General features: G+C 42.2%; 1 protein-coding gene across 3 annotated transcripts; it reads right to left on the minus strand.

The window, feature by feature from the left end:
* Positions 1–524: 524 nt before the first annotated feature.
* Positions 525–24,716, minus strand: GUF1 (GTP binding elongation factor GUF1). Of its 3 annotated transcripts, none has more exons than XM_081208864.1 (18): positions 24,652–24,716; positions 20,679–21,084; positions 18,620–18,731; positions 16,544–16,692; positions 15,182–15,262; positions 14,642–14,719; positions 12,713–12,796; positions 12,303–12,367; positions 11,081–11,284; positions 9,594–9,733; positions 8,352–8,475; positions 8,041–8,173; positions 7,824–7,967; positions 5,564–5,697; positions 3,476–3,577; positions 2,414–2,533; positions 1,341–1,377; positions 525–884 (listed from the first exon to the last, which is right to left on the minus strand). In XM_081208864.1, the coding sequence occupies exons 2-18, from the start codon at positions 20,829–20,831 to the stop codon at positions 747–749; spliced, it is 1,998 nt and encodes a 665-aa protein (XP_081064990.1). In that variant the 5' UTR covers positions 20,832–21,084; positions 24,652–24,716; the 3' UTR covers positions 525–746. The 3 variants fall into 3 exon arrangements, 2 of the variants coding, with proteins under 2 accessions (XP_081064990.1, XP_081064991.1); XR_014011737.1 differs by having other exon boundaries at positions 832–884; positions 1,341–1,430; XM_081208865.1 differs by lacking the exon at positions 14,642–14,719.
* Positions 24,717–25,239: the final 523 nt, after the last annotated feature.

Below are 25,239 nucleotides of genomic sequence, written 5' to 3' on the forward strand. Positions count from 1 at the left end.
CTGCGTGTTATAGAGCGAAAAATACGGTACCTCCTTGTTGTTAACTTTCCATAAGAATGCCACTCTCTTGTAATTCTAGCTTAAGTAAAGCTTAACATAGCTATTATGCTGTCTAAAATTCAATTGATGCACAACCAGTTGCACACACAGGTCCTTTTAGACCTGGGAGAGGGAGGAACAGGCTTATGCATGCTCTGCCAATACGCATAGGGGGCAGGAATGGAATCCCTGCACAAAATGGCCGCTGCCTCTACTGTACATAATGCGCTTCACTAAGGACCTCGATGGTGCAGTGGATCAGCGTGTCTGGCTGTTAACCAGGAGGTTCGAGGCCACCCAAGGATGGCTGTGGGTGGGATTGCTCCATTGCAATGGAGGTTGATGACCCTTGGGGTCCCGTCCAATTCTACAATCAGAGCATGTCAGGAATGCACATGGAATAAAAGGTGGCATGCAAAGTTATGGTGGCCAATAAGTTGCAGGATCATAACGCCATCATAAAAAAAATTGATTACCAGCCAGAATGCTTTATTAAAGAGTTGCAGGCTTTCTAGCCACTCGTCATTTATAAACATTCTTGAAATCAGAACACTTGTCAAAAGTGTACATTTACATTCATGACATTTCAGAGTCTTGAGTTGTATGTACACACAGGGTATATCGGATTCCAGACAGGGCATCCACACACTGTAAACACTAGTCTGTCAAATATTTACTTTTAAAAATCCATAATTGTGGACTTCCAACTACTTGTCAGTCTGTCTCTTTAGAACACTTATGAAGGCATCCTTTGGCACTTCCACGTTTCCGATTTTCCTCAACTTCTTCTTTCCCTCAGCTTGCTGCTTTAATAGCTTCATTTTCCGTGTAATATCTCCTCCGTACTGTTTAAAGGGAAACAAACAGGTTATTTTCTCTATGTTTTACAATATGAATATCTATAATACTGGCCGGCATACTCTGGTCAAAACATTTCTACTGTTTTTCAAGTACCCAAGGCAACTAAAAAGACAGATAAATGTAAAACTGCTACTCTGAGCTTTGGGTGAAATAAGTGGCAAAACTCTTATAAAAACCAGATCTCTTAACTTCACACACTGTGGAACTGCCACCAAAAGCAAACTTGTCATATTTACTGAATGTGCATGTATCAACATGAACCTAAAACACAACAGAAAAGCAGGAGTATATTGCTTAGCACCAGTACCTACAATAGAGGAAGCAAAAAACCGAGTGGGGGGGGCATGATTCTATGATCACCAGACATTACCAAAGGAAAAGGAAGGTGATTATCAGTCAGTCTCTCTCCGCCCCACAGAAAGGAAAAGAATGACACTTACACATTTTGCCAGGACGTTTTTTCTATAAGCTTTCACTCTGGAAGAAATAAGTTTCAATGCTTAAACCAAAGTGCATTTTCACAAGATGCCCTGCAAAAATGTTACATGATGTCACCTAGTGCTATATCACAAAAGGCAACTCAATAATCGGCATGTGGCCTCAAGTGAAATCTGTTTTCTAGTTCATGTTAACCACTGGGTGTCAGCCTTACTCCATGGCTACTTTTCCCATATCGAAGAGGAAAATTGGAGAGAATTCTAATAGTCTACTATGCGCTTCCTAATTACAAAGCAGTATGACAGAGAAATATAATTATATTTCCTTTTGTGAGACCATTCCTTTAATTCGGAATGGGAAATTATTTGGTTACTGCCTCAACTATGCACCGTATTCTGCATTCTATGTGGGACTACCCTTCCAGACAGTTCAGAAACTTTTGGCGCTCCAGATTGCAACTGCAAACTAGTACCAGCCACCTAAGGCACATGATATACCTTTTTAAGAAAGTCAAAATTCTGGTTAGTCTCCAAGCTAAAGGCAAAGTGCTGATCTTTAAAGTTACGAAACAGCCTGGATCCAGGGGGTCTTTGTGAACACCTCTCGTTCCAATATCCTTGTATGTTGAAATTTTCAGAGCCTTTGTCTAGATGCCTTCTCTGAAATAAAGCTGGCATCTGCTAAAACAAATGGAGACTAATCTGAAATGCTCTTGAAGTGGGTAGCCTAAATGAAAGACCACATTGATTTTACCTTTAGTTGTAACCTTTTAAGAGACTAGAACAGGCATAGGCAAACACAGTCCTCCAGATGTTTTGGGACTACAACTCCCATCACCCCTAGCTAAGAGAACCAGTGGTCAGGGATGATGGGAATTGCAGTCTCAAAACATCTGGAGGGCCGAGTTTGCTTATGCCTGGACTAGAATGTCGTTTTCTCAAGTAAATATTGGAAACAACTTTAATAGTTACAAGTGATAAAAGGGGGAGGGGAGGGACTTTTATTCGGTTTGCAATACTAGCACTTGTCTAACAAATGACTTTTTTAGCACAAAGCAAAACACAAAACAACTCACGTTTCTCTCGCAATGACTTTTTTCCCAACAGCTGCCTGAATAGCTATCTCAAATAGCTGTCTTGGGATAACATCTTTTAAACGTTCACACAGAGCTTTCCCAACAGTGTATGCTTTGTCCCTTAAAAAAAAAAAAAAAGAGGAAAAGACTGGGATGTCTACAACAAGGTTTACAATTAGATTTTCCCATTTAACTATATAAAGGGGAGAAGGATTAATGTTCCACAAAGAAATGGAATCGCTGAAATGAAGAACTCATGTTCTGCTGGAAGAGCACCAACCTGTACAATGAAACTGAAATTCCAAACAGGTAGTTTTGGGAATGTAAGCAAAAGAAGGGAATTGCACTTCAGGCACAATCCTATGGTACCTGAAGGGGGTCAGACGATACTGTGGGCCTTCCAGTGGCATTTTCTATTATTCTGCTGTCGGTGGGGTCAAGGGTTGGCTCAGATCCACAAGCCTTCCAACATGGACCTGATAAGTGAGCCCCTCCCAATGTAATCAATGGGATTTAAAAAAAAAAAAGCTTATTACAAGGAAAAAAGTAAACCTGCTTTCTGCCCTAAAAGGTAAAGGACCCCTGACAGTTAAGTCCAGTTGCGAACGACTCTAGGGTTGCAGTGCTCATCTCGCTTTACTGGCCGAGGGAGCCGATGTTTGTCCGCAGACAGTTTTTCCGGGTCATGTGGCCAGCATGACTAAGCCGCTTCTGGCGAAACCAGAGCAGCACACAGAAACACAGTTTACCTTCCCGCTAGAATGGTACCTATTTATCTACTTGCACTTTTTGGCGTGCTTTCGAACTGCTAGGTTGGCAGGAGCAGGGACCGAGCAACGGGCGCTCACCCCATCGTGGGGATTCGAACCGTCGACCTTCCAATTGGCAAGCCCAAGAGGCTCAGTGGTTTAGACCACAGCGCTACCCGCGTCCCACTTTCTGCCCTAGTGAGTGTAAATCCAGCAGAGTTTAGGGACTGGCAATTCTTCCACCACGGACACACCCACACCATCTCTTAAAGATACCCTCTACAGACTACGGCTGCATTTTTACTTTACTTACTTATGAACAATAGTTATGAGCTCTTCTACAGGGTTCCCATTTAAAAGAACATCCATTTTGATAAGATCCGCAGGCTGGTATCCTGCATCTTCATAGTCAAAGCTGAAGAGGGGGGGGGAAATATTAAATTCATCACTCAAATTGGCTTCATCTTTTTAAATACAGTGTTTTTAATATAATACTTGCATTAATTCTTCAAATAAAGATACAGGTTTGTTGTCCCTCAGTAAAAAAGGGAAAAAAGCCCCCTTTGCAAATAACAATAAATACATGGCCTAGTCTTAATCACATATAGATATAGAGCTATTCCTAGTTTAGTATATTAAATTCACCCAGTTATATAGACACCGATTTGATAAGTCATTGCTCTTCCATTTCTATACAGTCAAACCTTGGTTGTGGAATGTAATCTGTTCCAGAAGACCATTGGACTTCCGAAACGATCGACAACCGAGGTGTAGCTTCTGATTGGCTGCAGGAGCTTCCTGCACTCAAGCGGAAGCTGCGTCGGACGTTTGGCTTCCAAAAAACACATTTACTTCTGGGTTTTCAATGTTCGGGAGCCGAAACGTTCAAAAATGGAGGTGTTTGGGAACCAAGGTTTGACTGTACTTGAAATAATCTTCTCGGGAGGGTTTTTCCCCTTTCAAAATATTCTTCCAGTGTTTACTAGTGTTTGCTAGAGAACTTAAAATAGTGGAGAAAGGAAATAACCTGCTTATGTCCCACAAGGCCTTAAAGACAGCCTCCCCCACCCAGCTCTACTTCTCCTTTAAATCAGAACCAGTGAAGGCGGTGAAGGTCCTGTGTGAGTGCCTGGAGGCGGTTGGAGGATGGATGGCGGCTAACAGATTGAGGTTGAATCCTGACAAGACAGAAGTACTGTTTTGGGGGGACAGGGGGCGGGCTGGTGTGGAGGACTCCCTGGTACTGAATGGGGTAACTGTGCCCCTGAAGGACCAGGTGCGCAGCCTGGGAGTCATTTTGGACTCACAGCTGTCCATGGAGGCACAGGTTAATTCTGTTTCCAGGGCGGCTGTCTACCAGCTTCACCTGGTACGCAGGCTAAGACCCTACCTGCCCGCGAACTGTCTCACCAGAGTGCTGCATGCTCTAGTTATCTCCCGCTTGGACTACTGAAATGCGCTCTACGTGGGGCTACCTTTGAAGGTGACCCGGAAACTGCAATTAATCCAGAATGCAGTAGCTAGACTGGTGACTTGGAGTGGCCGCCGGGACCACATAACACCGGCTCTGAGAGATCTGCATTGGCTCCCACTACGTTTCAGAGCACAATTCAAGGTGTTGGTGCTGACCTTTAAAGCCCTAAACGGCTTCGGTTCTGTATACCTGAAGGAGCGTCTCCACCCCCATTGTTCAGCCCGGACACTGAGGTCCAGCACCGAGGGCCTTCTGGCGGTTCCCTCATTGCAAAAAGTAAGGTTACAGGGAACCAGACAGGGCCTTCTTGGTAGTGGCGCCCACCCTGTGGAACACCCTCCCTTCAAATGTAAAGGAAATAAGCAGCTATCCTATCTTTAAAAGACATCTGAAGGCAGCCCTGTTCAGGGAAGTTTTTAATATTTAATGCTGTACTGTTTTTAATACTTGATTGGGAGCCGCCCAGAGTGGCTGGGGAAAATCAGCCAGATGGGTGGGGTGTAAATAATAAATTATTATTAGTCCTCAAACATGTCGCAGGGAAACCTGAGGAATAGACTGCATACACATGTACTTGCAAAGAAATCCAACTGAACTCAATGGGTCTTACTTCAGAGCAGACATGTATAGAATGGTGCTGCAAGACGCATAAACTTGCCCATTCTGCCCCACAACAGAGGCAAAACCATTGTATTCCTCAAGTGGCTGGGGCAACCCAGTCAGATGAGTGGGGTAAAATTATTATTATTATTATTATTATTATTATTATTATTATTATTATTATTATTATTTTATGCACTTTGGAGAGACTCCACCTCTTCTGCAAAACCTTTAAATTCAGTGGGGACTGGGTACAACTGGAATTCTGAAAACCCAACAAATAATGAATGTCCCACTTTATTTTATTTTAAAAATACATTACTGTACCTGGCATATCCAGAAGAGAGGGATTTCAGAGCATCGTAGAAGTCAACGACAATTTCATTCAGTGGAAAGAAATATTTCATCATGACTCTGTGGTCATCAATGTATATCAGGTCCTTCTGAATAGCCCTTCGAGTCTGCCAAGCAACACAGTAGTTTTGACAGTCAACTAGAATTTCTCATGATATAAATCTTCAGTAAATATTCCATTCTAAAACATGATGGGTGAATTTTAAACTGAAGGACCGATATTACCGGGACCTGGCAAATTAACATAACTAAGCAATAAAAGCTCCAGTGTTTCTTTACGGAACAGATATTTATTTTCTCATCTTATTTGCACATTCTTCTGTGAGTCTTTCTCCCAACTACTCACATTTCTTATTGCTAAGGTACCAAAAGTTTCATGAAAATACAGTGGTACCTTGGTTTAAGAATAGCTTAGTTTATGAACAACTTGGATTAAGAACGCTGCAAACCCAGAAGTAGGTGTTTTGGTTTGTGAACTTTGCCTTGGAATAAGAACATGTTTCGCTTCCTGTTGAGTGTGTTCCATTTGTAAATTGAGTCCCCTGTTGCTATGGGAAATCATGCCTTGGTTTAAGAACGCTTTGGTTTAAGAACAGACTTCTAGAAAATTAAGTTCATAAACCAAGGTACCACTGTAATGGAAAGCTATTTTGCTTGATCTCCTATAACTTTGCCTGCTGGGTGAGAAATGGCTTCAGGAGACCAAGTTGTACGGAGTGAAATAAATTGTAATTTAAGATGGTAAGCTAGTTAGGACAAAGTCCCATCTATTTTTGCTGTGCTGAGCCTCAATAATCTGGAGAACTGGCTGACTATCATCAAATATTTTGAAGGCTCTTAGTACAAAGAAAGGGAAATGAAACATCCTATCCATTGAGGATAAGACTAGAAACAGATTATAGTACTAATATAGCTCTAAGTATGAACCTTAGAAGGGACGCGGGTGGCGCTGTGGGTTAAACCACAGAGCCTAGGACTTGCCGATCAAAAGGTTGGCAGTTCAAATCCCCATGATGGGGTGAGCTTCTGTTGTTCAGTCCCTGCTCCTGCCAACCTAGCCATTCGAAAGCACGTCAAAGTGCAAGTAGATAAATAAGTACTGCTCCAGTGGGAAGGTAAACGCGTTTCCGTGCGCTGCTCTGGTTCGCCAGAAGCGGCTTAGTCATGCTGGCCACATGACCCAGAAGCTGTCTGTGGACAAACGCCAGCTCCCTCGGCCAATATAGCGAGATGAGCGCCGCAACCCCAATGGTCAGGGGTCCCTTTACCTTTTATGAACCTTAGAAGAAACTGCACTTAATCTAGGAAGTTCAGCACTGCATCAAGAAGCCTAAGGTAGCGGTGGCATCTTCTTTCTTGGTGATCAAACAAGCATTTGTAAAGGATGTTTTGTTTGAGAGAAGTCATCGGACAAGACAACCAACTGAGTGTCTCCATGCTATAAAACTCAGCCATAAGGGTTTTCATATATCTATCCTGTTGCTGCATAAGCCTAAACATATTTATCAACCAATTCCATATTTTAAATCCACATTTGTTCATTTAATCAGTTAACCAGTTAAATGAATAACTGTGGTACGTGTAACTTCCTCTCAACCAATTTATACATATACATGGATTTCATTTGAAGAGACAGAGTACTTCAGTGGCTTAGAGTCTGAACGATGAGAGCCGGGAAGTTGTCAGCTGAAACTTCATCTCCGTCACAAACTGAATATATAGCCTTAGGCCAGCCACTGTTATTTCAGCTCAGTTTCCAATCTGTAATGAAGCTGCCTAGTGCCTCACAGGGTTGTAATAAAGATTACTGGGATAAAACAGGCTAACAGCTCTGAACAACTTCATGGTGAGTTAATCCAGGTGAATGTGCTTGCCCAAATCAAACATGTTCCTGGCTTTCCAAACTCTCTTGTGAGGAACCTGCGTTTTCTGGAAAACTTGCTTGTCACCATGGATGTTCTCTGCATTGCAGGTTGAACGTGTTCTAGAGCAAACGCTCAGTTCACACAGGGGAAAAGGAGGCTCAAGATACTTGACCGAGGCTCCGATGTTAACAAAGAATATCCCCCAGAATCCTCTGCAATAGGTGAGGTTCTTCAGCAGACAAGTGGCTCTCTAAGAGTGTGACCGGCCCATTAAAATTAACTTTTGGCTCGTTAAAATTAAAACTGCCTCATTTCATCTCAACCCTGAAGGCAGAAAGGAGACCCAAGCTTAAAAAAAAATCACTAACCTGGCATAGACTTATTATTTTTCCAATATATTCATCAGGTGCTATGATAGTGCCCAAAACTGTAGGCTCCAAGTATTCCGCCACTACTGACTTGTCAGGAAACTTGTCAGGATTTATTATAGTGATCACCTCTTTTCCATGTTCCTACAAAAGGTAAAAAAAAGTCAGCATTGCACCTCCCCGATTTCAAAAAGCCAAATCAAAACCATGTCATTACCTTTATCAATTTTGCTGAGGAAAGAACGGCTTTATAGGGTACGGTGGGTGATGTCAAAATGACAGATGCGTTGTACTCTTGTTCCAAACGCTGATTAAAAACTTCCATATGTAAAAGGCCGAGAAAGCCCAACCTGTAAATGCAACGTTTACATGGTACTCAATCTTCCCTGTCGATCACATGGTGCTAAAAAATGTGTCCCCCCCCAAAAAAAAAGCACCAACTAAGCATGTTAAACTTCCTGGCCAAAGGAAATCAAGAGAAAATGTTTGTGCTTTGTGGCGCTGAAGATTGAATATTGCAAGTCTCACCTCCATCCGGCTCCCAAGGCAAGGCTGCTATCACGATGAACAGAAACACTGGAGTCATTAAGAGTCAGTTTTTCTACAGCACTTTTCAGGTTGTTATATTCCGACTGGTCTACTGGGTACATTCCTGTCAATACAACACAGAACTTGGCTGGTAAAGGCAGCTGATCCTCATATATTTCATTCAGCATTTTCTCTAGAACCACTTAAGACGCTTCTCTGTAGGAGACAGGTGCCAGCCCACAAATAATATACCAGGTTCTTAAATTATCAGTCTTCAGTCTTGTTTCACATAAGGGCTGAATTCAGTGGTTGACTGAGCAGTAGGCAGCTTGAATAACTTATCCTTCTGGGAGGAGGGGAAGAGAAAGATCAATTGCATGAACATAAGGAAGTCTCAAAAATATTCTCCTCCTGGAAGTTTTACATTAGAGTAAACTGACTGAAATTTTCGAAGGTACCTGTCTGTGTGAGGAAATCGTTCCTTGAAATTAAATCTGATCGGGTAAAGCAGTTTATCTGAATAACTGAAAAGGCATAGCGATTCACAAGCCTGTACAAAATCACTATTCTGTCAACAAAAAATAAACCACCTTTCCCAAGAAGAGTTTGGATTTGATATCCCGCTTTATCACTACCCTAAGGAGTCTCCAAGCAGCTAACATTCTCATTTCCCTTCCTCCCCCACAACAAACACTCTGTGAGGTGAGTGGGGCTGAGAGACTTCAAAGAAGTGTGACTGGCCCAAGGTCACCCAGCAGCTGCATGTGGAGGAGCGGGGAATCAAACCCGGGTCACCAGATTACGAGTCCACTGCTCTTAACCACTACACCACACTGGCTCTAAAGCCACTGTTGTAATAAGCAGTGATCTTGACGGGCACTGAAGCACCACCTCACCTAATTTACAGAAACCCACCATAAACACAAAATGAAAGCATGGTCAACAAGAAGATTCTGCGCTCTATGTGGGGCTACCTTTGAAGGTGATTCGGAAACTGCAATGAATCCAGAATGCGGCAGCTAGGCTGGTGACTCGGAGCGGCTGCCAGGACCATATAACACCAGTCCTAAAAGAACTACATTGGCTTCCAGTATGTTTCAGAGCACAAAAAGTGTTGGGTACAATTTATACAGGGATCCATGGCGTTCCTGTTACGGTTAACGATTCCTAAATGCACCCAAGCACTCTACCAGTATAAGTAAACATGAAAGTACTTCCTATCATTAAATGCGTGTGCCTCACCTGCAAAGACCATGGGTTTTGCCGACTTAAACCCGGGCAATGGCTCCACTGGTTGGTTATGCAAATAGATTGTATCTCCTATTTGGGCCTCTTTGACCTCTTTCATTCCAGCAATGAGATAGCCAACCTGGCCGGCATATCTAAACAAAACCAGCATCATGCGGAAATATTTATCACATTAGATATTTCAAGCCTTTTTCCTTGGCGAGATGAAGTTGTTTAGGGATTTAATCGCACATTATCAAATGCCTACAATTATGTCAAATCCTCTTCCCCACATTCGTGTGCTGCAATCTTTACAAAACTTGCTACACAGCCTTGGCAAATAAGACAGGAAGCAGAGCATTTTACTCTTGCCTGAAATGTTAATGTAATAATAATAATAATAATAATAATAATAATAATAATAATAATAATAATTTATTTGCACCCCGCCTATCTGGCTGGGTTTCTTCCAGCAAAGATTAAAAATACATTAGTCAGTCAACAGTGCTTTGTCCAGGGACAGAGGCACCATGAAACAGCTCCTATATGCCATCATGTGACATGAGTGGTGTTGTGGTCTAAACCACTGAGCGTCTTGGGCTTGCTGATTAGAAGGTCGGTGGTTTGAATCCCCACGATGGAGTGAGCTCCCGTTGCTCTATCCCAGCTCCTGCCAATCTAGCAGTTTGAAAGCATGCCAGTGCAAGTAGATAACTAGGTACCATTGTGGCGGGAAGGTAAATGGTGTTTCCGTGCACTCTGGCTTCTGTCACGGTGTTCTGCTGCACCAGAAGTGGTTTAGTCATGCTGGCCACAAGACCCAGAAAGCTGTCTGTGGACAAGCGCTGGATCCCTCGGCCTGAAAGCGAGATGAGCGCCACAACCCTATAGTCGCCTTTGACTGGACTTAACCATCCAGGGGTCCTTTACCTTTTACCTTTTTATATGCCATTAGCCACTTCCCCACGCTGCGCTAATCAAGAAGATGCTTCCGCTCTGCGTTTTGCCAAAGGAAAGTGCAAAGCTGATGGGAAATCAATCTTACTGCTGCTGGCAGTAGCAATCCAGATCAGGGTTTCCCAAACCTTGGTCTCCAGCTGTTTTTTGGACTACAACTCCCATCATCCCTAGCTTGCAGGACCAGTGGTCAGGGATGCTGGGAACTGCAGTCCCCAAAACAGCTGGAGACCCAAGTGTGGGAAACCCTGATATGGATACAGTGGTACCTCGGGTTACATACGCTTCAGGTTACAGACTCCGCTAATCCAGAAATAGTACCTTGGGTTAAGAACTTTGCTTCAGGATGAGAACAGAAATTGTGCTCTGGTGGTGCGGCAGCAGCAGGAGGCCCCATTAGCTAAAGTGGTGCTTCAGGTTAAGAACAGTTTCAGGTTAAGAACGGACCTCTGGAACGAATTAGGTACTTAACCCGAGGTACCACTGTATTGACAAAGGCCAAATAAATAAGAGTTTCTGATTTATTTCAAACGCTTGCAACTTACAATTTGTGCGTTGGCTGCTCGTTGGGTTTCAGAATTCCCACTTCATTAACTTCATAAACCTTTTTTGTATGAGCTGATGCTATCCTTTGGCCTTTGCGAACCTCCCCACCCAACAGTGCAATATTGGCAATCACACCCCTGTAATGATCAAAGGTGGAGTCGAACACCAAAGCCTTCAACGGATCCTGTGTGCTGGCGCTGGGCCTGTTATAAGAAAGACATATATATCACGGTTACTGTGTAATACATACTGAGAGTTATTTTTCAGTACCAAATGTCTGTTTTCCAAGTGCTCGCATAAATACAGTTCCAGTTACTGTAGCAAATAGCAACATACACTGCAAGCAGAACATTGAAATGCCTTTGTTTCTGCTTTATCATGTTATATTTACCAGAGAAATCTACTGTTCTGAATTCAATCAAGAATTCAATTCAGACTGAAATTCCCAGGTGTCAAAAAGGGTTATTTATGTATGCCACTACTGCGACCCGTGTTTTGTTAGCCCCACAATGGAGAGTGAGCGAGGTCCCAACTAAAGAAGAATGGCAACTTAGCTTGACAGAATATGCAACAACTTGCAGACTTACCATATAGAATAAGAGAACAAGAAGAACGTATGTTTAGAGAAGACTGGAAAAATGTTTATTGAATATATGGGGGGAGATTGTGTACACTTGAAAACATGGGCAGCATTAAGATAAACTCAACAGTGTAAATAAGTTTTGATGGATGCAATCATGGAATACTGAATGGCACAGTTTATGTAAAATATGCAGGGATTTATGATATGGAAAATGAACCATGGAAAGAGAAGAAGGGAAGTTATTGATATCTTAAGGATGTAAAATGAGGATTTTAAATTGTAAAACTGAAAATTTGAGAGCGAGCGAGAGAGAGAGATGTTAACTCACTAAATTAAAGAGATTATTAAAAAGACGCAAAAATGTAACTGGCTCTAGCAGATGGCTCAGCGTAACTGCAAGGCAGTCCATTTCTCAATAGTACAGTGGTACCTCCAGTTGCGGACGGGATCCGTTCTGGAGCTCCGGTCGGATCCTGAGGTTTTCCCATGCGGAGGGACCGCTTAAGCGCATGCGCGCGTGGCGAAACCCGGAAAAATACTTCTGGGTTTGCTGCGTACGTATCCCGAAGGATACGTAACCGGAGGTGAATGCAAGTAGAGGTACCACTGTATATAAGATGCCAGAAAAATAAACTTACGGAGGGATTCGTTCAATAACTTCCTGAAGTATTCTTTCAACATTTGTTCCCAGTTTAGCAGAAATCTAAAGCAAATTAAAAAGGGAAAGAGAGCTTAATTCAGTGCACACTAACTAGTAAGCTGTTGTCACCTCAATATATTATGCTTCATGCAGTTATATTTGAAAATGCTTTACTCTGAATAGTAAGCAAATACATTTCTTCAATGATTACAGTAGAAGGAAGCAAAGCACTTTATTCTGGGAGAAGCGCTGAGTTTCATTTATCTCAATGGAGCTTAATTGTAAGTAAACACTCTGCACTGTGAGAATATAATCATTTAATAAAAATAACCTGGTAAGGTTTCCATGTAGGAGAGTTTTAGCAACAGCTACTACACACATATTTATACACCAGAAAAGGTGTCTTACCCTAATACAGTCGTCTTTGGGGATATCAAACACGGTTTCAATTTGATTTTCCACCCGCTCAGGATCTGCATTCTTTAGATCAATCTGCAAAACAAAGTTATTGTCGGAAAAGTGCACCCAATGTAACAGAAGTCAGAAGTAAATTCTGTTAGAGCAAAAATAAGAAAAGCTTCAAAAATGTGCATTGCCTTTACACTTTCACTTTCCTCATCTTTTACTAGTAACCTGGGAAGTTTTTGTGACTTATGAACAAGACTAGGGACCTGCAGTCAAGAAGATGGAGTTTGTTGAGAGCAGTTTATTCAAAATTGGAAACCTGGGGTTCGTTGTCACCCTATTTTATTTATAAAGCACATAAAATTACCGGGCACGGGACAAACCATTTTTAAAAAGACAAACCCTCTGCCTAACGCAAAGGGAAGGGTAAGGGAGGGGGATGCATAAAGGGGGAAACCACAGAAAATGGACATCTGAAACAAAAATCCAGCTAAAGTATTTGTAAAAGAAAATGCAGGGCAGAATAAGTCGGTTCAAAATTCTGTTTTTCTTTCGGCATCAGGAGACAATGCGAAGCATAACCGTGTGCATGTTTACTCGGAAATAAGTGCCACTGTTTTCAGCAGGGCTTACTCCCAAGTAAATGCACAGAATTGCAACTGCTGAGCTCAAGGATAAGGCAGCACTGAGGAAGTAACAGGCCTACCCAGAAGATTAAATTGAGCACAATATAAAGAATAAGAGGGACCACTTAGTAGTGTATATGCTCTCAATAATAGTAATAATAATAATAATAATAATAATAATAATAATAATAATAATAATACATTTCCAAGCACAATTCAAAATGTTGGTGCTGACCTCTAAAGCCCTAAACGGCCTCGGTCCAGTATACCTGAAGGAGCGTCTCCACCCCCATCGTTCTACCCGGACACCGAGGTCCGGCGCTGAGGGCCTTCTGGTGGTTCCCTCACTGCGAGAAGCCAAGTTACAGGGAATCAGGCAGAGGGCCTTTTCGGTAGTGGAACCCGCCCTGCCTCCCACCAGATGTCAAAGAAAACTACTACCAGACTTTTAGAAGACATCTGAAGGCAGCCCTGTTTAGGGAATTTTTACGGACTACTGTATTTTAATATTTTGTTGGAAGCCGTTCAGAGTGGCTAGGGAAACCCAGTCAGATGGGCAGGGTATGACTAATATATTATTATTGTTGTTATTGTTATTGTTATTATACCCCGCCCATCCGGCTGGGTTTCCCCAGCCACTCTGGGCGGCTCCCAACAGAACACTAAAAACACGATAAAAGATCAAACATTAAAAACTTCCCTAAACAGGGCTGCCTTCAGATGTCTTCTCAAAATCAGATAGTTGTTTATTTCCTCGACATCTGATGGGAAGGCCTCTTGTGTGGGAGCACCTACCCTTTGGCATGTGTCCTGAAAGAACACTAGGCTGGCAATTTCAATATTGGCATTTGGGCACCTGGTTACAACTCATTTGTTCACCCATCCCAGGCTTTCCCTGCTGGATTGGTGTTTATGTGGAAGCATCAATCCGACCTACAGATTTGTGATGTACTTGTTTCACTAATGAAATTTCATTGCGGATTTCATGCTGTCCACTGCCGTGATATTATTATTATTATTCCTTAACCCCGGCAGGTATAGAGATTTCTGAAAAATAAAACAAATGAACAAACCATGGGAAAGAAAGAAGAAGCTCATAAAGGACCTTGAAAGTTAAGTATATGTTGGCGGAATGATGTAAATCAGGGAAGAGACAACTACAGAGATGATACACAACCAGAATAGCCACTTGCCCTTCTGTGGGTGGCCTCTGTCACAACTGCATTTAGAGGTGCTGAGTGCAAGTTGCTATTCTACAGTCAAAAGTTATCTAAGATTTTTTAATACCGCGCATGGCAAGTATTACCTTATTTATAACAGGAATTATTGACAGCTGAGCTTCAAACGCAAGATAAAAATTTGCAACCGTTTGAGCTTGAATACCCTAGGAAAAAACATCATTATTAAACATCTGAGAGTTTGTGAATGTAGTCTCTCCACCCCACCCCAAATTGTCCCAAAGGGAAAAAAGACATGGCCATAGCTCAGAGGCAGAGCGGATATTTTCCACATAAAAGGTCCCAGGTTTCAATTGCCAGGTAGGTTAGGAGAGGCCCCTGCCCATGAAATCAACTGGTCATGGAAAATAGCACTCGTAGCACCTAGAGACTCATAATATCGGACAACACACAGGATCCAACTCTCAGAGCCAACAGTCCCATAACTGGCTCATCAGGAACTGCCTGTGGTGGAAATCTAACTGGTCTTTTCCGTATTTCTGAAAAGTTATCTACAACGATAGACGACTCTTCCCTCGAACCATTTGGGAGAGGGAACCTCTTCATTGCTCCAAGAAGAACAAAGACGATGCAGAAGTTACTGTTGTCAGTCACACCTCAGACCCTACCTCATTTGCATCCACTACAAGCAAGACGCCTTGACATGCAGACAACGACCGTGAGACTTCATAGCTAAAATCTACGTGGCCCTGTAAGGGGGGAAACAAGCAATGCAAACATTTCAAGAACTTGGCATCTCAAGGCCCGGTTAAAAAGACCATCAAAAGAACACCATGAAGTCATGTAACCCACTGTCTGACAGCTTACCAGAAAGCATCGAATCTAGTTTCTGCCATTTTGTGAATATTGTCAAAATCAGTGGTTCCCAATTAGGGGTCCACGGACAACACACCTATGCCAGAGACTCACGTATCTTGGAGGAACAGCTCATAATATCAAAACAGCAACCTACCCCCTTTAGGAAATTAGTTATGAAAGCTTCTTGACCTGTATTTAATGAACTGTAGTTCCTGAAGAAATGACAGAATTTTTACTTTGTGGGGAGGAGGGAACAAAGTATCGGAGGGACTAAGTATCTACAACCCGGTGTTCTCCATGATGACTACAACTCCCATCATCCCTGACATGACCATTGGGCCAAGATAGCTAGGGTGGATGGGAATTGTAGTCCGAGTTATCTGGGATGCGCTTGCATAGTGTCTTACGCCTGTGACACCTTGTATTTGTACTTTCTTTCGAAGAGACCATGAGAGTCAACAAATTCCTCCCTGTACTGATTTCTGGATGACTCATCCAGTTCATTTGCTTCAATCTTTCTAAACCCCCTCATTAACTCAGCTTCTCCTATTTAATAAATTAGTTGCATTAGTCTAACAACTGCAGTGTGTCCAGTGATTAATTGCAGCTCTGCTTCGTTCCTGCCTGATAACAACGGAGCTTTATCCAACCCCTAAAGCAGGCATTAGGATTCATCACTGCTAATATACCAAAACATGGTATCCCTGCATGAACGGAGCTACACAACCAATTCGGTGTTACTAGATCACAGCCATGGATTTGCTCCAGTCCACGGTTATTTATATATTTATTTTACAATATTTACACGCCACCCAATTATCTGGGCAGTTTGCTGTAAAAAGTGAAAACCAGAGGGGGTTTTTCCAACTGTTCGGTCTTCGCAGAACAGACCCACTGAAATGTATGGGGATGACTAACTTCAGTTCATTCATTTCAATGGGTCTCCCCTCTGAGCAAAGCAGACGACCATTGAAGTAAACAAATAAAGCATACATTTAAAAGCTAAACAAAATAAAACCAACAGCAGAATGAAGCCAAAGTAAAAAACCAGCAACAAGAAGTAACAATAATGCAAAATATAATAATCTAGAAGCATTCAATATTTACTTTTTCAAAAACAACAACAATAGTTCAATTTCGTATTACTTCAGCAATGATGGTGATTGACTTACAGGTGTATCAATGAGATTTAAGAGGTAATTTGTTCCTTTGTGGTTATAAATCAGAGAGGCAGTCTGGGCTTTAACGGTGATTCCTCTTTCTCGTTCCACTTGCAATTTATCCAGCACCTGTTTGTTATGGTCTGTTTTGGCAATGGTTCCTAGAGGGTCAAAAATACTGCATAATTAATGTACATCATGATAAGTGTCCATTTTTGCACAGCCATATTTAATTCTCATAGACCTATGGCTGCTTAAAAAAAAAAAAAAAAAACCACGATCAATTTTATGTGTTATCTTTCTCAGTCTATTCCTATCAAGAAAGCTAGGGTTCCAAAGTTTAGCGGAGCAGGCAGACAATACTCAGGGAAACTCATCTAAAACATTCGAGCAACTGATTGGTGAAAGGGCTACTCTCAAAATTGATGCAATATATTGTTAATTTTGACATCTGAGTTTCAGAGTTCTAGTGGCACAGCCCAAATGCCCAAATGTTGAAGTGCAGTCTCAATACCTGTGTCCATGCCTTTCCTAGCCCTGTCTTAAACTCCAAAGTACATGTAGTCCTGACTTACCAGGACTTCTCTATAATCAGAGACCTAAATAGGTGCTACGCATGAAAATGGTAGGAAGGGAGCTGGATACATTATCATCTGTACAGATGCTAGTCTGTATAGAAGATCCCTGTGAAAAAAAGAGCTAAGAGCTGCACGCTTTCAATGGACAAAGGCGGATTCGCAAACAAGGCAAGTTACACAAGTCGTATGTGTGCATATCATATGTTGCCTCTGTGACTTTGATAATCTGAGAATGTTTAGCTGGTAGGAGAAATGTGTATACTTCTTTTGGTAGTAAGGTTAACACGTTTTTTTAATGCAAACTGACTGCCGTTTCACAAAACAGTTGTCCCCCAAATTAAACACAATAAAATAGAATGGAAACTTTAGCATCCCACTTCTGTGACAAAAATGCACACTCAGGAAGCGAAAGAAAACTTACAATTTACAATACCATAGCCATTACCATAAAGCGTTCTATTTTAGGTATGGAAACGATATACATTAGAAGTATTCTACTGAATCTATAAACAATGGCCAGCATAGAAAATGAAACTGGTATTGGAATCGTAATTGCTGTGCATAAATAACGAAGACGAAGACGATTACCACAGTCTGTGAAGCAGGTCCCGGTAGCCATTCCATGGCCTACAGGTCACCACCTCACCATGGAAAGAAGGGCTTTCTCCCTTGTGTAGATCAGGAAGCTGCTAAATGTTTGCTTCCAACAGCAAGAGAAATCAGACTGCTTCACCCAAGCTTTTCCTGACTATTAATAGGACCTTGCTATCATAACTGAATATGACATTTTATCCATATGGCTTTTATTATTCTATTTTGTCTTAGGTCGCTGTTTTACATGTTCTGCCTCGGTATTTATTTTAAATGAAGTGTGGGAACGTCAAGGATATCAGGAAAGGATATAATGAATAAGTACTATCCTTCCTTCAGAGCAGATTTCCTTCAATATAGCAGGAAGCTGGTTTGCAGATTCATTTGAATCTCTTTAGTTGAGTAATCCAATCTGGCTTGCCCATTATTCTGGTGTCCCCTTTTATCCCTCTTAATAGAATAAAGACACAAGAGTCTTTCCTTAAAAGTAACAAGAGGTTTACTCACGTTTCAGTTCACAATTTGATCCCTGAAAGGCAGGCTTGACTTAGTAGTTACATAACAATCTGTGAGTACATCTCACATGGAGACTGAACTCATGTGCCGCTAGTTGGGAGCCAGCAGACAGCAAAATTACATTAAGAGAACAAAATGGCTGCAGGAGAGCAGCATGGCAGCAAGCAAGAGAGAGATCAAGAGAAAGAAAATGGCTGCGTGACTCGGCTTTTATGAAGAAAACCATGGCCATGCCCATCTCCCAGATCACATGCAGGGGGAAGACACTCCAGACCAGTGGAACAGGAAGTTACCTGTTGTGCCCACTCTAGGGAAATAAGGAATGTTGTATTTGACTGTTCCAATGGATTACATCCCACAGGCAGTACCCAAAGAAATAAAGCATACTGTAAAATTATCTCACCTGTTATCTCCAGCAGCCTATCTGCTAGAGTACTTTTCCCATGGTCCACATGAGCTATTATGCTGAAATTCCTAATGTTTTCAACAGGAAACAATGACATGTCCACTGTATCCTAAAGCACATAAAGGAAAAGGGTCACAAATCATGAATAGTCTGGGGTGGTGGACCAATGTATTTGCCAATGTATTTATATTCTCGTTAAAAACCTAAAAAATACCATTTTGCATTTTTTTGCTCCAAGATACAAAACTGGGAGGAGGTCCAGGCCAATGAAAGTTTGTGATTCTGATGGAAAATCCCTTTGGTACCCTTACAGCTTTTGTTTTCCATCTGCATTAATAAGCAACAAATTCATGGGCAAACAGAAAGGTTGCTAAATTTAAATAATAGTAATAAAATCAGTGGCTGTCTTATTTCAAGGGATGGGGGTGATTTCACAAACTGGGCACCATAACAGAAAAGACTGCCCCTATGGTTGGTCCCAAGATGAAACTTAGGGCTTTATAGATCAACAAGAGTAACTTAAACTGTGCTGTTCTTTCCAAAGTGGTGCAGCTCACATTAGGCAAATAGACAGTAGTCAAGTTAAAACACCTGGAGAACAATAGTCTAGGGAACACTGAATTATGTTACACACACACAGCGTGTTTTAAGTTGCAGCTCGTAACATCTCAGTTAAGAGTTACTATTCGTCACCGCATACACATACAGTAGCTACGCAGTCAATTGATAGTCACTCTTAACCGAGATGTTTCAGGTGGCAACTACATGCTGTGAACCACTCTACTGTTGTGAACTCATATGCTGCATACAAATTTACTAAATAACTAAAGGTAAAGGGACCCTTGACCGTTAGGTCCAGTCGCGGACGACTCTGGGGTTGCGGCTCTCATCTCACTCTACTGGCCGAGGGACCTGGCGTACAGCTTCCGGGTCATGTGGCCAGCATGACGAAGTTGCTTCTAGCGAACCAGAGCAGCGCATGGAAACGCCATTTACCTTCCCGCCAGAGCGGTACCTATTTATCTGCTTGCACTTTGACGTGCTTTCAAACTGCTAGGTTGGCAGGAGCAGGGACCGAGCAATGGGAGCTCACCCCGTCGCGGGGATTCGAATCGCTGACCTTCTGATCAGCAAGCCCTTGACTCTGTGGTTTAACCCACAGCGCCACCCACATCCCTACTAAATAAATAGACCAACTCCAAACATAAATAAATAAATAAACTCAAAACGTACCTACTTGGGAGATATGCTTCACTGAAATGAATAAGACTTACTTCCAAGGATATATTCTTAAGACTGGGATTTCTGATAAACCCTTAACCTCCCTGATACTCATTTAACAAAAAAAAAGTGGTAAGAGGGGAGGAAAACATCAGGTGGCCAAGGAGCATAATTATGTTTGCAAAGTACGTTTCCGAGCACAATTCAAAGTGTTGGTGCTGACCTTTAAAGCCCTAAATGGCCTCAGTCCAGTATATCTGAAGGAGCGTCTCCACCCCCATCATTCAGCCCGGACACGAGGTCTAGCTCCGAGGGCCTTCTGGCGGTTCCCTCATTACGAGAAGCCAAGTTACAGGGAACCAGGCAGAGGGCCTTCTCGGTAGTGGCACCCGCCCTGTGGAATGCCCTCCCACCAGATGTCAAAGAGAAAAGCAACTACCAGACTTTTAGAAGACATCTGAAGGCAGCCCCGTTTAGGGAAGTTTTTAATGTTTAATAGACCATTGTATTTTAATATTCTGTTGGAAGCCGCCCAGAGTGGCTGGGGAAGCCCAGCCAGATGGGCAGCGTATAAATAACAAATTATTATTATTATTATTATTATTATTATTATTATTATTATTATTATTATTTAGTAGTAGTAGTAGTAGCAGCAGGAATTAGCTACCTGTTGTCATCTACTTCAGAACCCAATCCAAAGACTTGGATTGCAACTTGCTATGGAATTTTTTGGCCACCCACTTACTTCTCAGCTACAATATTTACAAGGTGAACTTAATCGTGCTGAACTCAACCCAATAACAAGTATTTTATAAGTAGACAAGACAACTGTCACCTTGCCAGTCTCGGATGAATATCGCCTGAGGAATGTGACGTGATGTCCGGGAGACTTTTCCAAACCCAGAGAAAGAGACGAAAAAATGCCAGCATGATATGACCTCTTGAGGCAGACAGCAAGCCATAATGCCCTTTTCATAAGCGCAGACATGCTTTTAGGAGAACTGCAGCAGTCGCCGTTCAGAGTGTGGTGTGATAAGCAAAGTGCTCAGAACAGGGCATAAACGCAGCCAGTGGCTGAGCATAGTTTACTAATCAGTCAAAGGAATCCTTAACAAAAATACATTTCCAAAAGTTGGAGAAACTTGGTTTTATGAAGCTGTGCATGTGTTCTCTGTATAGGGCAGAAAGATCCAAGGTTTACATTGTTTATTCCCATTCTGCACCAAAACACTGGGCTACACCTGTGAAGAGAGAGAAAGCTTGAACTTAGTTTTTTTAGCAGTACACTGAACTTGTTCTCAAAGTGTGCTCCTTTCCCAGCTGCAACCAAACCACTACTGTTTGAGAGAACCAATTTATGAAGCAGTCTTGAAATGACAGACCTTGTCTGTATCAACTTACATCCTTCATTGCAAAGGACTTAATTTTTGTCCTAACAGTTAGGTTTATTGCAACTCAAACTCATCAGTGCTCTTTCTTTCACTTCTGCCCACCAGCCAGAGTAACAGATGCGTCCTTGAAGGATAAGCCGATCAACAGTTAATTGCCAGGGTAGCTAGGTAGAAATTCCCAAGTCATAGCCAATATTCCTGCAACTACCAAATGATGGTGAGATAAAGAAGAGAGGGCAGTTGCTTTGATACCCTATTTGTAACCCTTCCTAAGCTTTGGTTAGGCACTGCTGGAAACAGAATGCTAGACTAGAAAAAATTGCTAAGCTTTTCTTATTTTCCTCACGCCTTCTATCATCCTGACCCACATGCTCCATGGCCATTATTTTAAATGCACATTATTTTGAATTCCGGCAGAGTCAAGAGATGCAAGCTGCCTGTTTACAACAGCAGAAATGAGCATTATTTCAGAATACTCTCCCGTGGCTGGACTAAACATAATTTTATGCGACTTGAGTTTCATAGTCCACTGATCAGGAATTTGTTCCACAAGTCTAAATGCATGACCTATTAACTATTTAATAGACTTCTGTGTAGGAATCAATCTACACATTATGCAGAACACAAGGGACCTGAAACAAAACATTGTTCCAGGCAGTCAGCTATGACCTCCAACACAATACTCCATTACTGCTCACATCCCATTGACTCTTTTATTCCTCAGCAGTCTGTCATTATCTATAGACAATGAACACACTCAGCCTTCACTGGGCTTTTGGGGGGAATCTTCCCCATTAAGGGTTTAAAATATGAATTTCTGCAAATCCAAACCTGCTGTTATCTCCCTCTTGTATGTGGGTGGTGTCCTTTTGGGTGCATAAGCATTTTAATATTGGAAAGGGGAAATTATAGCGGCAGAGCAAAGCAGTAGAATTCTAGTGGGGGACAATATTTTTTAAAGCATCTCCACATAAAACAGGCAGTCTTTGCGTGTGTGTTTTCCTGTATATGCTAGTTTAGGGGCAGGCATTTAAAATGGAACTCTCTTTTTCTCTCCCTGCAGTCTGAAGTAGTACAGTTATACCACATTATGCATAATGCATAGAATTGTTTCACAGCTGGTGTAGACATAATGTTTATGGTTTTGTTCGCATCAACACGGGCAAGGCAGCAGCAAAGTTGGGAGCACACAGAAGATTGCATCAGCAACTTCTATGATAATAAAATATACATTTGCAACATCCAAGCCTGATTGGATGATGATTTTTTCCATGTTCCCACAATGTTACACTGCTCACATATATCACATTTATGAAAACAACACACAGGGTTTAGGCAGGTGTAGTAAACATATGAAACAGCTTGTAGACACATCATCCTTGTAGGAAATCTGCAACACATAAAACTTCCAGAGAAGCAAAGCTATGCAAATTCAGAGACATATCTCCCACTTGCCTTCTTCCATTACAAAAGGCCACAGACAAGTTATATCAGAACTCTCTAAGCACCAGATCTGGTCAGTCATAATGGGACAGTGGGGGGGGCTAAGGTTGGGTAGGTTGCTTCAAGACTGGATTAGCTGTATGTGGGGCTTGATCTGGAAGCTGCAGCTAGTGCAGAATGCTGCTGCACGATTGCTGATGGGAGTGAGGCCTTGTCAGCATTTAACACATGCGCTCAGAGATCTGCACTGGTTGCCTATTTGCTACTAAGCCAAGTTTAAGGTGTTGCTATTAGTCTATTCAGCCCTTAGCTGCTTGGGAACAATTTACCTATGAGATCGCCTTACACTACACTTCGGTCAGCCGAATTAACACTCTTACAGGTGCCACATAATACCCATTCTGCATTTGTAAGAACTCAACCCTTCAGTATGGCGGCACCTTCACTCTGGAACTTCCTGCCTATTGAGATCAAGCAGGCGCCTGCCTAAACCATTTGTTTAGGCAAGCTTACGAAGATGCTTAGAAAGTCGGTGTGTAATTTTAGTCTTAGTTTAGTATTTTATCTTTTTGTGTGTTTTAAAGTAGGGTTGTAATTTTTTCTTGATTTTACTGCTTCATTTTTTGTAAACCACTTTGAAGCCTTTTTAGTCTTTTTTTTTTAACAATCAAGTGCTGTGAATAAATCTTATGAAAGATCCTGGTTCAAATCACGAAGCTCTCTGGGTGAGTTTGGGGTGGCAGGTCACTATGTCTCTTCGCCTCACACACCTTACAGGGTTACTGTAAGGACACAAAGGGGAGGATGAGATGAACACACACACCAAGGGGAGAGGTAGTGTATATAATACAGTGGTACTTCAGGTTACAGACGCTTCAGGTTACAGGTGCTTCAGGTTACAGACTCTGCTAACCCAGAAATAGTACCCCGGATTAAGAATTTTGCTTCAGGATGAGAACAGAAATCGCACTGCGGCAGCAACGGGAGGCCTCATTAGCTAAAGTGGTACCTCAGGTTAAGGAACAGTTTCAGGTTAAGAACGGACCTCCAGAACGAATTAGGTTCTTAACCTGAGGTACCACTGCAAATGGATGAAAAGTCACGCACAGCCTTTGCAAAGAGTTGCTAGCGGGCCTTCTGCAGGGACAAGGGCAGTCAGAGGAGCTTTTATAGAAATAATGGAATCGTAAATTTGGAAGCTCCTGCCAACCTAGCAGTTCGAAAGCACGTCAAAGTGCAAGTAGATAAGTAGGTACCGCTCCGGCAGGAAGGTAAACGGCGTTTCCGTGCGCTGCTCTGGTTCGCCAGAAGCGGCTTAGTCATGCGGGCCACATGACCCGGAAGCTGTACGCCGGCTCCCTCGGCCAAGAAAGCGAGATGAACGCCGCAACCCCAGAATCGGCCACGACTGGACCTGATGGTTGGGGTCCCTTTACCTTTTTTAATTTGGGAGGGACCCCCCCCCCAGGGTCATCTAGCCCAACCCCCATTGCAATATGCAGGAATCACAACATGTGTTGGTTCCCCATCCAACCGATGTGAAACCATACCGGATCCTGCTTAGCTTTGCGAAATGTGCTGGCAGTTTCATGGCTGCACATGGTTCTCGCCACCCTTTCCATGTTTACAATCTCATCTGCACTTGACATGGAAGTACGCGGATAAAAGCAAGACAGAATGCACCAAAACAAATTAAAACTTCAGTGGCAATTAAAGCCAATGTTTTATTAATCTATTCAAATATGGGTTTCCTCACTTAGCACTGCCCACTCTTCACATTTCTGCACTAGCCCCAACTTTACTCTACGGTCTTTCGCGTGGATTAGAAATAAAATAAAAACCTTGCATCACTTATCACAGACCCCAGAGTAACCCCTTGCCGCCGCCTCATTTAGCACCCCGGGTAAGATACTGCCCGTCCTCTTATGAAGGCAACGAGGTGAGGAAGGAAAAGGAAAAAAAGGGATCACCCACCATTACTAACTCGGACATCACAGACTTCCGAGACCCTTGACACGGAACTAATCGATGTGTACCGGAAGTGAGAGGTGGAAATAATAACTCTATTTTATTTCTTATCTCTATGGGATTTTCGGGGCGAATAGAGATAGAAAAAGAGAGTCGTACATCCATATAGCGCACGGTTTAGAGTTTTGCTGTTTTGAGACAGCTGTTTGTCCACTTAACACAGTCTGGAATAAGACCAGTGCCGGATTTATGTATAAACTAAACAAGCTATAGTTTAGGGCCCCACTCTCTTAGGGGCCCCCCAAAAAAATTAAAGAAAAAACAAACCTGGACGTACATTTCAAAAATACAAAATAGAAAACAAATAAAATAATACCTACATTCAGCAATAGTGTTGTGTGTTGTGTAGGCTCCTGTGATGTAAGTCATGGGCCCCGCCTGCTAGCCTGCTCCCTAAATTATCACTGGTTTGCTATTATTATTTCATTCTATAGCAAGTTTCTAGAGGCTAGATTATGAGTCTTTGTAAATTGTGTTTCTAAAGGAACTTTTGTTATTGCCAAATGCCAACGTGTTTGCATTATTAAGTTTGTT

The sequence above is a fragment of the Podarcis bocagei genome (genome assembly GCF_964188305.1).
Source record: "Podarcis bocagei genome assembly, chromosome: 9".
Lineage (NCBI taxonomy): Eukaryota > Metazoa > Chordata > Lepidosauria > Squamata > Lacertidae > Podarcis > Podarcis bocagei.

Coding starts and splice junctions, on each gene's coding strand:
- GUF1 (XM_081208864.1), bottom strand. CDS start 20,831: ATGTCTGCGCTTATGAAAAGGGCATTATGGCTTGCTGTCTGCCTCAAG. Junction 16,693..18,619: donor TAGGCTGCTGGAGATAACAG/GTGAGATAATTT, acceptor TTGACCCTCTAG/GAACCATTGCCAAAACAGAC. Junction 12,368..12,712: donor CCAAAGACGACTGTATTAGG/GTAAGACACCTT, acceptor AATTTGCTTTAG/ATTTCTGCTAAACTGGGAAC.